Source organism: Trachypithecus francoisi, unplaced genomic scaffold (assembly GCF_009764315.1).
Source record: "Trachypithecus francoisi isolate TF-2019V2 unplaced genomic scaffold, Tfra_2.0 Lachesis_group3, whole genome shotgun sequence".
NCBI classification, from domain to species: domain Eukaryota; kingdom Metazoa; phylum Chordata; class Mammalia; order Primates; family Cercopithecidae; genus Trachypithecus; species Trachypithecus francoisi.
This window is the reverse complement of record NW_022681468.1, coordinates 2,910,301-2,927,073: the sequence shown is the minus strand read 5'-3', so window position 1 is coordinate 2,927,073 and position 16,773 is coordinate 2,910,301. Positions and strand designations below refer to the sequence as shown.

Sequence of the window (16,773 nt, the reverse complement as noted above, 5' to 3'; positions counted from 1 at the left end):
AAAAATCCAACCCCAAAATCATTTTTTCCTATGTTCATGCCAGTGATTCTTAACTTTAGGGTCAGAGAGCCTTGATAATGTGATGAAGGTTTTCAATGGATTGTCCCACCCTAGAAAATGGCAAACAGAAAAATTCTGCACAGTATGGCCCCATCCTTTACCTTCCCCCCAACCAGTGCCAGCCGCCCCCCCCCCCCCCCCGTAGGAGCACCCATAGGCTCACCCTGGGCACATGGGGTGAGGGGTGACAATTTCTGCCTCTGGGTTGTGGGAGGAGTCAAGCCACTTAACAGTTCTGGGCCTCCATTCCCCTACCTGCAAGTGGAGATGTAGTAACAGGACCTCTCCCCAGGAGCTGTGAGGAGAACGTACTTCAATGTGCATAAATGAGAGCAGGGCCTGGCAGACAGCAAGAAGCAGGTCCTGGAACTGCATCCATTTAACATTTATTTGTCAAAGGCCTGGTCGGTGCCAGGCAGCGCGTGGAGGCACTGGGTGGGTGGGAATCAAGGGGGTCACCGCTCTGCCCATGGGGAGGCCGCGCCACTCTGACCGCTGGGTGGACATTTCAGCATCTGCAGCCAGCTGTGTTCCCGAGAGGCTCTTTCTGGCCAGATGTAAGGCCTGGTCAGTGTGGGACTGGGTCTGCAGGTGGCCCTGCCAGGAGTCCTGCCATATCCCTACCAGAGTGCCGCCCAGCCACACCAGGGCTGAGCTGGACGCCCAGACCCCTGGGGCCAGGATACACTGGGACCCTCCTTCCTCTCAACCTCGGATCCTCTTTCACCAGAACTGTGTTCCCAGGTGACTGACGAGCCTGTCACATGCCAGCCCCACGCTGCCCGCTCTCCTCTGTCTGGCTGTGGTGCTGGCACAGGCCACACTACTAGTCAAGGCAGCCCCCCCAACCCCAGGCTCTCCTGGACCCAGAAGCTGGAGGTCGATGGGATACGCTTTCTCCACCTTGTACCACACTGAAGTTTTGTGGGGCACAATGTGTGCTGGGGTGGGGCCCCCAGGACCCAGAGGTGGGTGAGGAGGAGCTGCTTGCCTGCAGCCCCGCTGTGGCCTGAGTGGTTGGGGGAGTAAAGACAGCCCTGTGTGTAGGAGGGGAGACCTTCGTGGGCAGGGCCCCAAGGCTGAGGGGGTCTGAGGCCTCAGACGCGACCCCAGGTGGGCTTCCATGTGGACAGCAGAAGCAGGGGACTCCCACGGAGTCACTGTAGGGACACCCCCAGGCCCCAGCCCTGAGAATCACCTGTCCCCAAGGACCAGCTCAGCGGTGGGGACCAGGTGCCCAGCAAGCCGGGCCTGTCCCCAGACCCAGGGAGAGGTGGAACAGCTCCCCCAGCTCAGGTGGGGGACTGTGGCCACCACCTTTGGCTGAGAAAGTGGAACCGCTGCCCTGGAAGAGCTCTGTCTGAACCAGGCTCGCAGCTGTGCCACGGCCAAGGCAGACAGCGTTTTAAAGGCGCAAGCCCCGTGTGTCGGGGCTTCTCAGGCAAGGCTGTTCTGTGGCTGCCACCGTGTCAGTGGGACTGCGTCCCAGGTGTCCCTCGCACCCCTTCTGCACTGATCGTGTAGGAACAGGAGGAGGGGGGCAGGTGGGGGGCAAAGAGCACCCGCAGGGTCCGGGCTGGGCAGCCGAGGGCAGCCTCTTCCTCGCGGAGCCGCTCAGCCAGCAGTCTCACCAGGAGCTGGTTAGCCCAGGTTATGCCAAGGGCTGGGGAAACACGCTCGTCCCAGAACCTGAGAAACAGGAAGCAGGCGAGCTGGTGCTCAGAAGGCTTGGTGGCCCCTGCCCACTTCGGCCCAGCTGTGCCCCTGTCACCTGCGCAGAGGTGCACGCACCACATGGCTGCACTCACCCCAGTGGCCCGTGTGCTGCGCCCGGCTCCTCCATGGCCTCTGTCACCTGGAAGAGCACAGTCCAGGTCAGCTGCAACGGCTGTGGGTCTTCCCGATGGGCAGACACAGGCTGCTACCCGCAGGAGCCGGGGCCACCTCGCTGCCACCCACCCCACCTCCAGACCGGCTCTGCTCTCGCATCCTGGCTAAAAGTACGCGCTCACGGGTGCACCCCTGCCTTGGTGCCCACCTGGTTGATGCACAGCACAGGGCTCTGGAAGGCACTGCTCAGCTCACGCAGCGCGGCCCCCAGGGACTGCAGACGCCTGGCCCTGGGGGCGGAGGCCTGGCTGTCAAATTCACAGCGGAATGGGGCCGCCACCGAGTCGATGACCACCAGGCGAGCCATGCCCCGAGACAGCAGAACGGGGACCTTCTTATTCACACACTCCAGCAAGGCGTCCTGTGGGGACAGGGCCATTGTGTATGCTGGCCAGCAGGCCCCCGCCCCAGGTGACCAGACCCTGTTTGGAGTGTCACTCGACCGTCTGACTCAAAACCTTCCTCCCCACCTGGGGCTGACAGTGCTGGCTCTACAGTCCCCAAACTATGAGCCCAGTTCTGTATTTTTCTCAGAAAGTCTCCAGCTATAGAAGCTTCAGGCTCACACACTGGCCCCCTTGGCTCCATGTCCTTCCTCTGGCCTCCCAGGCAGGCGCCACCCCTTGGCCATGCCAACACCAGCCTCTGCAGAGGCATCCTTTGCCCAGGCTCCTGAGTCCTTGTGGGGGTCTGCTCTCCCTTCTGCCATGGTTTCACCCTCTCCCCCTCACAGGTCAGCAGCAACCAGCCCTCTTCTTCGGTGGCCCCATGCCAGGTGCTCAGACCACCCGGACCTGGCCACAGTGCCACCAAATCTAGTCCGTGGTGGCCATGATCACCTGGGCCACACCCTCTTCGGCCGCTCAGTAAGGCAGGGGCCTAATGCCCTTCAGGCGTTACTCAGGCGAGTCAGGCCTGGCCTGCCTCTGCCAAGGCGTGGGGCACTCTGGGAGACCATCTGGGGGTCAGGATGGGGCTGCAGGTGGAGACACCCTTAAGGCCAGTGCCTCCCGTGCACCCAGGCCTTAGCCCTGTGCTCTGAGTTGGCCTGGCCAAGGGGTGGAAACGGCCCTGTGCCCACCGGCTCCCAGGAGAGCTTCCAGGGGAGGGCTCCCCAGGGAAGGCAGGTGTCCTCGGCTTCCCTCTGGGTGCCGCTGTGGCCTGTGGGTGCCACGGCCATTGGCATGGCTGGCCTGGCCTCTGACCGCAGAGGTTGCTGAGCTGTGGTGATGGGGGAGGGTGGCACAACTCCTGGCACCAAGCAGGGTAGTTCAGGTCCCATGGGCCTTGTCAGCAGCTCTGGCCAGAGCTGCCCCTAGGCTGCCCCTCAAATCCAAGGTCTGCAGCCACACACTGGTGTCACGCCTGGACCTCTGAAGACGCCCTGCACGCCCTGAGTGAAACTCGTCTGTGCTTCGTCTCCAGGGCGTCTCTGGCCGAGCCTCTTTTTGTGGAAAACGACAGCAGCAGCAGTGGCCTGGAAGACGCCACCGCTAACGTGAGTTCCACCGCCTGCAGCCCCAGGAAGCAGGCAGCTGGGCCAAGGAGGGACTTTGCATGTGCAGGGACTGGGGGGACTGGGGATGGGCAAGTGGTGACTGCTGCTAGCTGCCCGGCTGGGCCTCCAAGAGGGGCTTGGCTCAGAGAGCCCCACCCTCATGCAAGCCCAAGGCCCACAGAGTAGTGGGGTGGGAACGGCACTAGGCCCTGCTTATGCAAGAGAAGGCTGTGTCCACACCCCTGGCCTTCCCCGTGCCAGATGCAGGCCTTTGGTGCTCCAGAGAGCAGAGACCAAAGATGCACCGGTTCCCCATGACCCGTCGGCCCTAGGGAGGCTCACAACCAGCAACACCCTCTTCTCTAGGCAGACTTGGGGTGTGGGCTCCCCAGAGAGCTGTTTTCAGAACAGAACTTAGTATCACTATCAGGTTTTGGCGGCCCAGCCCTGACCTTCTGTCTTCTCTTGCAGTGACCCCAACCTGGCCCCGCTCCAGGATGGGACTGCCGAGTGTGGCCCGGAGCTGGCCCGGGACAGCCAGGGCAGCAGGGAGGGCCCCTGGCTGGGAGCCGCAGTGCTCACTCATGTCTCCTGCGTCTGTGTGCATGGGGCACGATACTAATGACCACATGGCTGGTGTGACCTCGGGACTGGGGCTAAGGCTGGGCCTAGGCTGGTGCCCTGGTGCGGCGTGGCCTCTCCCAGGAGACTTGGGGCATGAGCTAGGCCCACAGCTCCCTTCCCATGTGTAACTTCCTCATGTTGTGTGCGATAATGTATTTTATTGTACATTTTTTTTTAAATTAAACGTTTATATGCCTTATGCTTTACTTCAAAGTTTTTTCTATAAGAACTCTTGGCCGGGCGTGGTGGCTCACGCCTGTAATCCCAGCACTTTGGGAGGCCAAGGTGGGAGGATCACGAGGTCAGGAGATCGAGACCATCCTGGCTAACATGGTGAAACCCCGTCTCTACTAAAAATACAAAAAATTAGCCGGGCGTGGTGGTGGGCGCCTGTAGTCCCAGCTGCTCAGGAGGCTGAGGCAGGAGAATGGCGTGAACCTGGGAGGCGGAGCTTGCAGTGAGCCAAGATTGCGCCACCGCACTCCAGCCTGGGCAACAAAGCGAGATTCCATCTCAAAAAAAAAAAAAAAGAACTCTTAGAAGTGGGGGAAGGCCGGACGCACGTGGTGGCTCACGCCTGTAATCCCAGCACTTTGGAAGGCTGAGATGGGCAGATCACGAGGTCAGATCGAGACCATCCTGGCTAACACGGTGAAACCCCGTCTCTACTAAAGATACAAAAAATGAGCCGGGCATGGTGGCGGGCGCCTGTAGTCCCAGCTACTTGGGAGGCTGAGGCAGGAGAATGGCATGAACCCGGGAGGCAGAGCTTGAAGTGAGCCAAGGTCGCACCACTGCACTCCCGCCTGGGCGACACAGTGAGACTCCCATCTCAAAAGAAAAAAGAAAATAAAAAGAAGTGGGGGAAGGCCCACCGGCTCTGCCAGACCACAGTCATGTCTAGGGTGGGCTGGACATGGCAGCCGCTCCCCCTGCACAGGGCAGAATGTCCTTATTTGCCTTTGGTCAGGGGTTTACTCCCAAACTTCCCATCTTTTCTTCTGCATCTTTTCTACTTCATCACTTCTCCCTCCTGGGATGATCTCTGTAAACTAAGTGCTGACAGCTCACAGCACTGCTGCCCCAGCTGCAGGGATGCGTCCCAGCCTCTCATGCCTGCTTCCTGGCTGCAGGACGGACTCCACTGGCCCCCCATGAGTGGCCCCTGCTCTCTGGAAGGCCCTGCCATGGGTCCCTCCTCCAAGCCCAGCCAGTGTCTGCAGGGAAGCCAGCAGCCAGGCAGTGGTCAAGGATCTAAGGTCGCCTGTGTGAGCTGGAGGCCCGGCAGGCCTTGGCCAGGTGGAGCCCCTGTGCCTCCAGTGAGGGCCGTCTTCCCCTCAGAGGCAAGGCTGAAACCAACACAGCTCTCTGACCAGGGCAGCAGCCTGGAGAGCAGGTCCCACCCTTCTCAGGGCGGTGGTCTCCTAGGGCAACTGGTCACGGCTCCACAGCCCAGAGAAGGCCCTTGCCACCCGCCTGGGGCTTCTCTTCCCCACTCCGTCTTCATGGGCAGGGTTGACAGATGGTGTACAGGCACCCAGTTACTTCTGAGTTTCAGATCATGAAGAAAGTTGATCTGAATATGGGCATCCTCATTCTAGAACACGCTTCAAAGCTGCCTAAGATTCAGACGTAACTGGATGTTGCAGTCTGCCGCCCTGCCCGCCTGGCCCACAGCCACTCCTGGCCAGGATTTTGTTTGGCCAAACTGCCGTCAGGCTCCTGAGCCTCCTCCTAGGCCCATCTGTGCACGTCCTCGTGAAACCCAGTTTTGGCAATCCCTGCTGAGATGGTAGCAGGACCCCTGCCCTCCACATCCAGTCGCCCTCAGTAGCTGACGGGTCCATCCTCCACCGTCCCCAGGGGCAGTCTGATCCCCATGGCCCACCTTCAGCAAGGGTCCTGGGAAGACGCTTCAGCCAGAACCCCCTCCCCTGCCAGTTCCTCTCAGTCACTCTCCATCCTCTGACCCCGGACCTGCTCCTCGGGCGTACACCTCCGTGACCCATGCTGTGTTCAGAGCGGAACCGCATCTCTCCCTGCCCCGCTGAGACCTCACTGCCGTGGTGCTTACCTGCCCCAGTGGTCCTGAACAGCTTGCCTGAGGGGTGTCACGGGGCTTCTCCCACACTCACCACATCGGCCACATGCTCGATGAAGATCTGGCTGCCAAATCGGAGCTTCTGAAGCAGCTCTCCAGGAACGTCAGTGCGCAGCCGCGGCTGCTGGGCCATGAGCTGCTGCAGGCGCTTGTGTGGGAAGGCGTCTTCCGTGCAGATGTAGACGGCTCCTGGGAAGCAAGAGTGCCTGATGTGCCCAGGGGGCTCCAGACGGGCCTGGGACTGCCACACACATCAAGCGCAGACGTCTCCCACCATTTCCAACTCTGCCCCTCACAGGTTCTTTGCCCCTGGCCCGGGGAGGGAAGAGGCTGGTGTTCGTTCTCACCCTCCCACTGGCAGCCACCGCAGGCCCAGGTGACCCCTCAGGAGGAACACGGGCTGGGCCTCCACTTCCGACACCCAGGCAAGGACTTCCCCTGTCCCGGGCCCTGGGCTGGAATGGCCATAGATGGGAGGCCTCTCCTGCCCCACCCGCCCCCCTTCCCCCCGTGCCCCTCCGTCCCCACACTGCGGGGCAGGAAGCAAGTGGCAGCATCAGGGCAGCGCCTTCTGGAAATGGCCCCTGAGCCCAACACATGGCCACACTGGAGACCCCACTGGGCAAGTGTTTCCTCTCCTCCACTTTCAAAGCTTCTGCAATTCAAACAGCCGGCTTGCAAAGACACGTGTTGGCGAGGACGTGGAGAAGGCGGACCCGACCCCTGTGCGCTGCTGCTAGGAATGCAAAGTGGTGCAGCTCGGAAAACAGCCGGCACTTCCTTCGCGAGTTACACACAAATCACATGGCCCAGCGGCCACACTCCCAGGTAGACACGCCCAAGAGAAAAAACGGCCAGGAACCCCCGCCCCATTCTGTGTCAGAACTAAGCTTCTGAGAGGCATCTGGCCCACTTGGGGCCAGGGACGTACAAATACTGCTTGGAAGCCATGTCTCTTGTGGCTGGTTCCCTTCCCCACCAGTGTCCCTAGCCGTGGCTGTGCCCCTAATCAGGAGGCCACAGCAAGGTCGGGGCCCCGGGGTTCCTCCATCCTGTTGGCTGGAGAGAGGCTGGGCTGGAAGGCTCGGAAGCAGGTGGAACCGGTCAGACAGCCTGTTTTTGTTGGGGTGATGTATTGGGGGCTGCACAGCCATGGGGACATTGTGAAGCTGGCAGGAGGGTCGCCGTGGGCAGCCCTGCAGTGGGCAGGGCCCCAGCAGGCCTGGGAGAGCCTCATGCAGCTTATGCACAGGACCCAGAATCACTCCACAGCCTGCCTGCCACTTTCTTTTCAAAATTAGGGTCTTTAGGCCGGGCGCGGTGGCTCAAGCCTGTAATCCCAGCACTTTGGGAGGCCGAGACGGGTGGATCACGAGGTCAGGAGATCGAGACCATCCTGGCTAACATAGTGAAACCCCGTCTCTACTAAAAAATACAAAAACCTAGCCGGGCGACGAGGCGGGCGCCTGTAGTCCCAGCTACTCGGGAGGCTGAGGCAGGAGAATGGCGTGAACCTGGGAGGCGGAGCTTGCAGTGACCTGAGATCCGGCCACTGCACTCCAGCCTGGGCGACAGAGCAAGACTCCGTCTCAAAAAAAAAAAAAAAAAAAAAAAATTAGGGTCTTTAGATTGGATCTAGGAAAAGAAGTCATTTCCCCAGAAAAGCACATCTGAGCCCTAACCTTGCACATGGTCACGGCAGCTGCGGGGCCTCCTCCCTGCCCCCGGCCTGCAAGGTTGGACTGTGCTCTCTTCCCACAGCAGCCCCTGGGCTGAGCACAGCTGGGGGATTCAGGGAGGGTGTCCTAAGGTTCCCATGTCCCTGGGGAGCGGGCAGTGTGGGCTTCACTGAAAAGGCCAACGGGGTGGAAGCTCAGGGGGAGTCACTGCACAAATCAGATTTGCATGAAGCCTGGCACGGAGGATGCTGGAGAATGAGGGCGTTTCCTGTCCTGTTCCTGAGCACGCTTGAGTCCCACCTCCACCTCACAGCAGCTTTCATGGGGTAAGGGGGAGACTCCCATTTTCAAGGCCAATTCCTATCCTCCCGGCTTGTGGCTGTCTCCAGGCTCACCCGAGACCAGCTGCAGGACTCAGGCACCTGACAGGAGGGCGTCCTCCCCTGGACTGCAGGGACAAAAGCGCCTGTGGCACGCACAGACCCCAGCCGGGCTCTCAGGAGACCCCTCGCCCTCCACCCAGCACGGAGGCTCAGGCAGGCACAGCACAGCCTTGGTCCCGGGGATGACGCTGGCCTGAGGGTGGCAGAGGTGAGGTTCCCAGCCACACTGCCGCTGGCAGGTCAGGCCTGTGAGGAGGTGGCTGGTGCAGCCTGTGGGTCCGGGGCCTGGGGTCCCGCCCTGTGTGGGAAGTGAGCCTAGCAGGTGCGCTCGAAGGCGCCACCGATGAAAAACGCTGCCACTCTGTGTTCATGTGGAGTTTAAGACAGTGTGGGAATCGCACGTTGACACCAGGGAATTGGGTTAAAAGGTAAGGAGCTACTAGGAAACATCTCTCCTACTCACAGCTCAGTTTAAAACGACATGAGCTTTTAACACCTGAGGACCCAAGCAGGCACGCTCTGAACGCTTCAGCAATGCAGGGAACCCTTGTTTCACAGACAGAGCTACAGGCTCGCAGGGACGCGCCAGGAGCATACCTGGCCTGGCGGCGGGGCACCCAGGAGAAAGGCCGTGCTCCCTCCCTGTGCCGCTGGCTCTGTGGACTCCGGGCTTGGCAGCTGTGTGGAACCTGGGCCGGCATCGCTGTGCTCAGCCAGCGATCCCTGGGGGCCTAGCTCTGCTGAGGGCAGGCTGCAGGGCAGGCTGCCTGGTGGTGGGGTTCATACCCTCCCACCCCTCCTGCTGTCAGCTGAGCCCAGCCTCACTTCCCCTCCCTGTTCTGGAAGGAGTGAGGACAATCAGGACCAGAAGAAGGAGGGAGACGCAATGGAAGGAACGGCGCAAGAGGCGGCCACTGCCCCACCTCAACGGAAAGCTGTCCACACAGCAGGAACCGGCCACCCGCCCAGACCCCATGGAGGGATGGCCACTCACCAGCCTCCAGGCCTCCGTGCTGCCGTGGAAACTGCACAGCCAGGCAGAGCTGCAGCGCCAGCTGGCTCTTCCCCACTGAGCTGCGTCCGGCCAGCTCGGTGATGCCGTCCAGGGGCAGGCCACCACGGAGAAGCGAGTCCAGCACCGGACAGCCGAGGCTCAGGCGCTGGTGCTGGGCCGGGAACCGCTCCTTCTGCTGGTGCAGGTGCAGTGCTGCAGGGCAGGGATGGCGTCAGGCCTGGCTCTCCTGGGCCTGCGGGCAGAGCTGGGGACTGTGGGAGGCACGGCCAGCCTGCCTGTGCCAGGCGCAGTGTGGCTGGAGCAATGGTGCCTGTGGTCACCAGGGGTGAGCAAGGTGCTGAGGGGAGGGAGGGGTGGCCCGGCCAGAAAGGGCGGGTGCACCTGAGACGCAGAGTCAGGGGGAGCCCCAGGGCCACCATCACATGCCCCCAGGGATCCCCCTATGGGGCGACTGCAGCACCAGACGCCTTCAGCCAAAGCTTCCAGAGAGCCCCCAGGTGCTCCCTAACAGCCTCCGTGTGAAGAAAAAGGCACAGCTCCATCCAGCTGGGATGCCCTGGGGTGCTGAACATTTCTGAGGCAGCTTTAATGGGCTCCCGCACACGCACACATGTGCACGCCCCATGCCGTCAGTGCTCTGCGACGGACACCCTTCTAGAGCAATGCTAGAGCAATGCTGGTCACAGCCTCTTGGCTAAAGGGCCTTGGATGAGCCATTCGACACAGTCTTCTCCACGACACCGAAGCCCCTCGGGGAGGCTCAAGGTGGGACACGCAGTGCAGGCTGTGCTCTTGGCCTGGGGCCCGGGCCGGGAGGAACAGCCTGTCCCTCGAGTCTGCACACTGCCTTGGGCATCCTGGTCAGGTGGAGCAGGCCACCACGACTGTGAGGACTGCCCAGAGCCCTGCCCATGGCACCTGCCCACCATGGCAGGCCCAAGTTCAGCATGCTCCTCAGGGCCCGGGTCACTGAGCCACCTGCAGGGGAGGGAGGACCCTGCTCATGCCCGGACCCCGCTGCCCACTGAGGCCTGATCAGATGCAAGGATGGAAACCTTGTCTGTCCAGGCACGTGGGGTTCCCTGGGTACCTCCCTCTGCTGCCAAGACCTGCTTTCCCACACGTGGTGGTGGCACCGCGGCCAGGGCCGCATCTCACACCGTTCCCACCCTGCCAGAACCTGAAGAGCTCTGGGTGCTGACTGCCAACTTCACCCCTGCGTCCTGCACCCCCCTCCTCTGGCCCACAGAGCAAGATCCCCAGGAGGCCTCACAGCCCCTCTGTGTCCACCTCACACATTTTCTGACCCAATGCTGTGACCATAGCCCCATGGTTGTAGGACAAGCAAGATGGGAACTCTGGGGCGTGGGCAGCTGCCACATGCCCTGAGGCTGGTCCCTGGGTGGAGCCTGCACAGCCCCACGCCCTGCACCACAGGGATCATGATGCTGGAACCACATGTCACCCCCGGTGGGAGGTGCCAGGACCCACCTACCTGTAAGGATGCTGCTTCCCCGCAGGTGTGAGGAGGCCGTTCTCAGCAACTGCCAGACCTCGGGGCTGGAGAGGTTGGTCATTCTCTTCAAGTCCGATCCAGAAAAGTGTAAAACCTCCTTTACTGATTTCAGTTTGGCTGAAATGACACAGATAAATTACAGGAAACTGTCCGACTGTAATAATGCAGGGCAACACAGCGACAAAAGGTGCTTTGTAAGAGCGCTGTGACACCACCGTGCTTCCGATTCTGGGGACAAGGTGGGTAGGGACCAGATCCCCTGCTCCCTGGAAACCCTGGACAGCGTGTGGCCGACGCACGGGCAAGGGGAAAGGGCCGCTGGGCACTGCGCCCTGAGTCTTGGCACTCGTGAGGAGCAGAAGCCAGAAGACGGGGTCGGGCAGGTCCCAGGTGCTAAGAAGAAACGACAGGCACCCAGTTCCATGCCAGCTGGAGACACTGCTCCAGAAAGGGGCAGCAAAAAAGCAACACTGAGGCCGGGCGCGGTGGCTCAAGCCTGTAATCCCAGCACTTTGGGAGGCCGAGACGGGCGGATCACGAGATCAGGAGATCGAGACCATCCTGGCTAACACGGTGAAACCCCGTCTCTACTAAAAATACAAAAAAACTAGCCAGGCGAGGTGGCGGCCGCCTGTAGTCCCAGCTACTCCGGAGGCTGAGGCAGGAGAATGGTGTCAACCCGGGAGGCGGAGCTTGCAGTGAGCTGAGATCCGGCCACTGCACTCCAGCCTGGGCGACAGAGCAAGACTCCGTCTCAAAAAAAAAAAAAAAAAAAGCAACACCGAGCTTTCCAGCACCCACCCGCCAGGCACGGAGCCGGGCTGAGCCACGGGCAAGGACACGTGCCCTGGGGAGTGGAGCGCTGGGAGGGAAGCAGAGCTCAAGTCCAAACACTGGCTGTGCAGGGCAGTCAGGGCGGGGCAGAGCATGTGCGAATCAGAACGGCGGCGGCATCAGTCACAGAGGTGCGGAGTGCCAGGACCTGCCATGTGGGGAGGAGGGCAAAGTTCATTTTGGACTCGGACAAGTGCATTGCTTTCTACTTTCAAACTCGGAGAAAGACGACAAATGCTGCAGACTGATCAGCCCATCAGGGAAGTGCGAGGAAGCGCACACGAGAGGGAACAGCGGTGGACGAAGGGCCCCGCCCGGCCACGGAGACTTACACCCCCCTCAACACGGGTGCGCTGAACGCTGCAGTGAAGACCTTTGTCAGGCTGGAAAACAGTAACCACTGGTGGGATCTTCAGAAAAGCCACACAGAAAACACAAGGAGATGGAGAGGTGGGGATGAAGAAAGCGCCCCTGGGTTTCACCAGATCCAGCGGAGAGGGCTTCCCGTGGACAGGCTGCTCCAGAAGGCTCTGTGGGCCCTGAGCATTCGCCAGGATTGGGGATCTGGTGGGGCGGCGCCCCCGATAAGTCTCATGGCCCCAGGCCCTTTCACAGTTTCGAAGTCTGCAGGGACTTCTGGAAACATTGGTTTTTGAATGAGACATAGGTGAGAAAGGAACTCCCTGGCTAAGCCCATTCCCCTTCTCTGTCCCTGGTCTGCAAGCGTCGTGTCTGCAGCTGTGGCAGCAGCCGTGATCACAAGGCCACCAACAGGAGGATAAAAACCAACAGCCAAGGATGGAAGGGCAGGACAGCGAGGCCCTGCCCAGTCACCAGGTCGCTGCAGCAGCTGCACGAGCACTCCTGCTTCTCACCACAGACAGCGTGCTGAGGTTCACGTAGCTGAGGCCCTGGGAGACGGGGGAGGATGGAAGATGGAAGGAGGGTCCCCGGACAACAGCTGGGCTGCAGGCATGGAGAGCAGGGGCAGGGGCTGCACGTGGGGCCTGAGCTTTCAGCATTTGCTAACTCGGCGGAAAAAAGATGCTGTAAGAAAGAAAACGATCCCCCACATCCCACATTGTTGAAGCACAACAGGTATGCACCAGTCACAACCCTGACAGCTGATGTCACCCAAACTAGGTTCTAACTACGGGCATGGAGCTGGGGGAAGAGGAAGTTGGGGTACACAGGTGTAGGCACACTCAGTCCTCACCGCCCCCAGTAGGAAGTCCATGGATAATCAATAACACTGACAAATCAAACTTCACAACATAAACACATTTAGGAGCCCAGATGTAAATATTTTTTTTAAAAATAACTAAAAGACGGCTGGGCGCGGTGGCTCACGCCTGTAATCCCAGCACTCTGGGAGGCCGAGGTGGACGTATCACGAGGTCAGGAGATAGCGACCATCCTGGCTAACACGGTGAAATCCCATCTCTATTAAAAATACAAAAAACTAGCCGGGCGAGGTGGCGGCGCCTGTAGTCCCAGCTACTCGGGAGGCTGAGGCAGGAGAATGGCGTGAACCTGGGAGGTGGAGCTTGCAGTGAGCCGAGATCGCGCCACTGCACTCCAGCCTGGGCAACAGAGCAAGACTCCGTCTCAAAAAAAACAAAACAAAACAAAAAACAAAAAACTAAAAGACTTTATGTGGCTCCATTTTACCTTTTAGACAATATGCACGTATTACTTTGATAAAAATAAAAGTAACTGAAAGAAATCCATGCAGTTAAGAACACACACACACACACACCTGAAAACCCCACAGTACATCCTACCCTCGGTGTAATAATCAGGGTAGGCAAAGGGAGGAAGGCTTAGCCCGCCAGCATTTTGTTAACCTGCCTTATGTAAAGTGCACAGACCCACCCACACCCCTTATGTAAATAGAAATAAATGTACCTTTCTTAATTGCAGCAATAATTCTGGGATTCAGGTCCAGTAGATCTAAATCCATTCTGTCGGTGGGCTGCCTACCAGGATGAATAACTTCCCAGGAAAGACAGAACAATAGATGCAAATTCTGAAGCACTTGCCTTCAATTCAAAGCCTGTGGGAGTGACAGCAGTCACCGTGTCCGTGTCATCTGGGCTCTGTCACTGAGGGTGGAAGAGACTTCACTGTACAGGGAAAGCTGTCCAGCTCTATCTAGGGCAACATGTCTGTAATTTACCTCTAAGAATTATTTAGCAGCTTAGAACCCATTCCAGACACTGATGCATTTGAAAAATCCCCCAAACCCACCACATTCACCCCCTGTGGGAAGTGCTAGAAATAAGACCATCCTCCTGTGGCAGGTGAGTGCCCCGCCCGACTCACCTCTCGGGGGCTCGGGGATGACCCACGCGTTTCTGGCTGACTTGACTGAGGCATCTCTTGCACTCTGCAGTTTAATTTCCTTTAAGTGTCTCCCTGGGGACTCTGGAAAGAGTGGGAAGGTGAGTCTGGGATTGGCAGAGTGCTCAGGGAATCCGAACATCGGTGGTCTCCAGCTGTCTCAGCAGCCAACAGCAGAAGACAGCTTCCAGGAGGAAGACACTGTGGACCCCACCCAGCCTCTTCCAGGAAGGGAGCTGGCAGCCCTTCCACAGCCCGAGCCCGGCCCAGAGAGGGAGCAGCTCAGCTCTTCTCCTCTCCGGTCTCGGCGGGCTGCTCAGGGACTCAGCCCAGGATTACATAAGGCCTTTCCAACAGGCCACTCTACATCCCGTCGGCCTCCCAAATGGCAGGAACAAGAGTGTCCAGGGCACCAGGAAACCAGAAGGCAGCAGCCTCGAGGGCCATGTCCTGCAGTGAGGCCCGGCGCCCTCGGCAGTAACCCAGCAGAGGAAAGGGCAGGCCGTGGACTTGGAGAAGGCTTTCCCTTGGACCACACAGAATGTGGCACTGGCCTGGATGTGATTACACTGGTCACTCCATGCCCATGCTCAGCCTGCTCAGGGCCAGGCGTGGAAAACAGACTGCAGGAGCCGCAGGCTGAGGCACGCCCCCAGGCGCCCTGTGAGGCGGGCAGGGCAGGGAAGCTGGTGCTCCAGGATGCGTTTCCTGCCCACGCACCAGGCTCCCGGGGCCCCACGGCCTGTGGATTTTCTGAGCGAGGGACAGGGAGGTGCCCAGGCCTGGTTGCCCAGGCAGGCCTGACAGGAACTGACAGGGTGAGAAGCCGCCCTGGAGGGCCGGGTGCAGGCCAAGGCAGGGCGGTGGGGCACTGAAACCAGCTCCAAACTGCTGGCTGGCCAGAGTGAGGAAGTGAAGTTCCCCAGCACAGAAGGCAAATCAAAAAGGAATGCCACCTCCAGGGCAGGCACTACACTGCCAAAGGAGATGTGGCCTCGCCTGGCTCTGTGAGTTACTGACCTTGATTCCTGGACTGCAAAAATACAAATCAACTTGAAGGTTGGGCAGATGCTTTGAGACAAGCTATACCCTGCTGGCCTGGGAGCTGGTCCTTGGTCCCAGCCTCTCAAGAGAGCTCCCGCTCTCACACTCTCCACTGCTATTAAGGCACACCCCGAACTCTAACCAGATCTCACTTTCCAGGGGCCTGCTCCATCCGGCGGAGCAACTGGACTCTGGCCACTCTGGCACTCGCCTCCCTGCGGCGAATGCACCCCATCCATGGAGGCCCTGCTTCCCTGCCAGGCGTCTTCACCTCCTCCCCTCTCCTCCCCTGAGCACTGTGAACCCGAGAAAAATTCCCTTTGACAATAAACCGTGTGATTCGTGGAATCATACTTTGGTCATCTCCTTATTTCCTCCACACACAAGGACCCCTGCAGCGCCAATGCCCACAGGAGAGGGCAGAGCCAGCTGCACGGACCCCCACCTCACAGGCTTCAATGCATTGGGTCACTTGAGCCTGGGAGTTCAAGACCAGCCTGGGCAACACAGTAAGACCTATTCTCTACCAAAAAAAAAAAAAAAAAAAAAAAAGAGAAAGGAAAAGAAAAACAGCCGGGTGCCGTGGTGGTGCTTGCAGTTCCAGCTACTTGAGAGCCCCGGAGGCGGAGGCTGCACTGAGCCGTGATGGCGCCACTGCACTCCAGCCCGGGCGAGAGAGTGAGACTGTTTCAAAAAAAACAATAAAAATTCATGCCTTGTAATGAGGAATTAAAGGCAGGATGAACAAACATTTTCTTCCTTTTTTTTTTTTTTTTTTTTTTGCTTTTTGAGACCGGGTCTCTTTCTGTAGACCAGGCTGGAGTGCAGTAATGTGGTCTAGACTCACTGCAACCTCCGCCTCTCGGGTCCCGGTTCAAGCAATTCTCCTGTCTCAGTCTCCCAAGCAGCTGGGATTACAGGTACGTGCCATCATGGCCAGCTAATTTTTGTATTTTCAGTAGAGACGGGATTTCACCATGTTGGCCAGGCTGGTCTTGAACTCCTGACCTCGTGATCCGCCCGCCTCAGCCTCCCAAAGTGGTGGGATTACAGGCGTGAGCCACCACGCCCGGCCTAAAGATTTTCTTTCCAAATCAAAGCATTAAAATAACTGTTCAGACCTCTCCCACATCGATGCCAGGCCAGCGCGGTCCCAGACAGACGAACGAAGGCATCGAAGGCCGGGGGCGCAACCGCGGGCCCACCTCGGCCTCCCCTGAGCAGACGCCTCCCCGCGTACACCGGAGTCCCCGGAGCCCGCCTTCCCCACCTTCCCCGCTCTGAGCGCACGCGGCCCTGCCCCGGGGAGGCGCCTGAACGCCACCCGAGCTGCACCGTGGCCCCCAGGGTGAGAGCTGCAGCCCCAGGCCCGCCTGCTCCCACCGGCTCGGGCACTGGAGACCTGCGGCCGCCCCGCCCCTCGACCCTGCCACACCCCTCACGCCCGCGGCCGCCCACGACCTTCGACCCCGCCGCCGCCTGGCACCGCAGCCGGTTTCCGCGGGTCTCACCTACCGCTGGCTCCGCACTCCTCTTCGCGCCGTCCTGCCCCTCTCGGCCTCCTCCAATAGGCGCCTAGCGCCCCGATAGTGCTACACCAATCAGAGGCGAAACGACGCCGACGTGGCTGACGAATCAACCAATCCAAAGTCTCAATCTTTCTGAGAGGGGCGGAGCGCATCCGGGCCAGCCCTCGCCGCCGATTCGTGAATGGCCGCAGGGTGGCAGGGGCGGTGCCCTTACGCGGATTGGAGAGGGCAGCGATGGGGCGGAGTTCGAGCTCCGA

General features: G+C 59.8%; 2 protein-coding genes across 13 annotated transcripts in view; one reads left to right on the top strand and one right to left on the bottom strand.

Moving 5' to 3' along the window:
• Nucleotides 1–4,278, top strand: part of KLC1 (kinesin light chain 1) — a 75,692-nt gene extending 71,414 nt beyond the window's left edge. For 5 of the 6 annotated variants that reach the window (XM_033191136.1, XM_033191132.1, XM_033191129.1 and 2 more), the window contains 2 exons: nt 3,376–3,448; nt 3,920–4,271. In XM_033191136.1, coding sequence (XP_033047027.1) covers nt 3,376–3,447 — 72 coding nt within the window. In that variant the 3' untranslated portion in view covers nt 3,448; nt 3,920–4,271. Of the gene's footprint in view, nt 1–3,375; nt 3,449–3,919 lie in introns of all 6 variants that reach the window. The other variant, XM_033191134.1, reaches the window with a different exon arrangement.
• On the bottom strand, nt 425–16,549 carry XRCC3 (X-ray repair cross complementing 3). Of its 7 annotated transcripts, none has more exons than XM_033191150.1 (9): nt 16,503–16,549; nt 13,926–14,027; nt 13,509–13,705; nt 10,746–10,883; nt 9,230–9,442; nt 6,208–6,362; nt 2,099–2,311; nt 1,869–1,915; nt 425–1,749 (listed from the first exon to the last, which is right to left on the bottom strand). In XM_033191150.1, the coding sequence occupies exons 3-9, from the start codon at nt 13,561–13,563 to the stop codon at nt 1,530–1,532; spliced, it is 1,041 nt and encodes a 346-aa protein (XP_033047041.1). In that variant the 5' UTR covers nt 13,564–13,705; nt 13,926–14,027; nt 16,503–16,549; the 3' UTR covers nt 425–1,529. The 7 variants fall into 7 exon arrangements, with proteins under 7 accessions (XP_033047041.1, XP_033047042.1, XP_033047043.1 ...); XM_033191151.1 differs by lacking the exon at nt 16,503–16,549 and adding an exon at nt 16,449–16,498; XM_033191152.1 differs by lacking the exon at nt 16,503–16,549 and adding an exon at nt 16,109–16,396.
• Between the last annotated feature and the right edge of the window lie 224 nt (nt 16,550–16,773).

Bases quoted from the DNA above. Each gene is read 5' to 3' on its own strand.
- XRCC3 (XM_033191150.1), bottom strand. From the start codon at position 13,563: ATGGATTTAGATCTACTGGACCTGAATCCCAGAATTATTGCTGCAATT. The intron at 9,443-10,745 runs GTAGGTGGGTCC...CCTGCCCTGCAG, and splicing joins GGGAAGCAGCATCCTTACAG to CACTGCACCTGCACCAGCAG. The intron at 1,916-2,098 runs GTGGGCACCAAG...GTGCTCTTCCAG, and splicing joins CTGTGCTGTGCATCAACCAG to GTGACAGAGGCCATGGAGGA.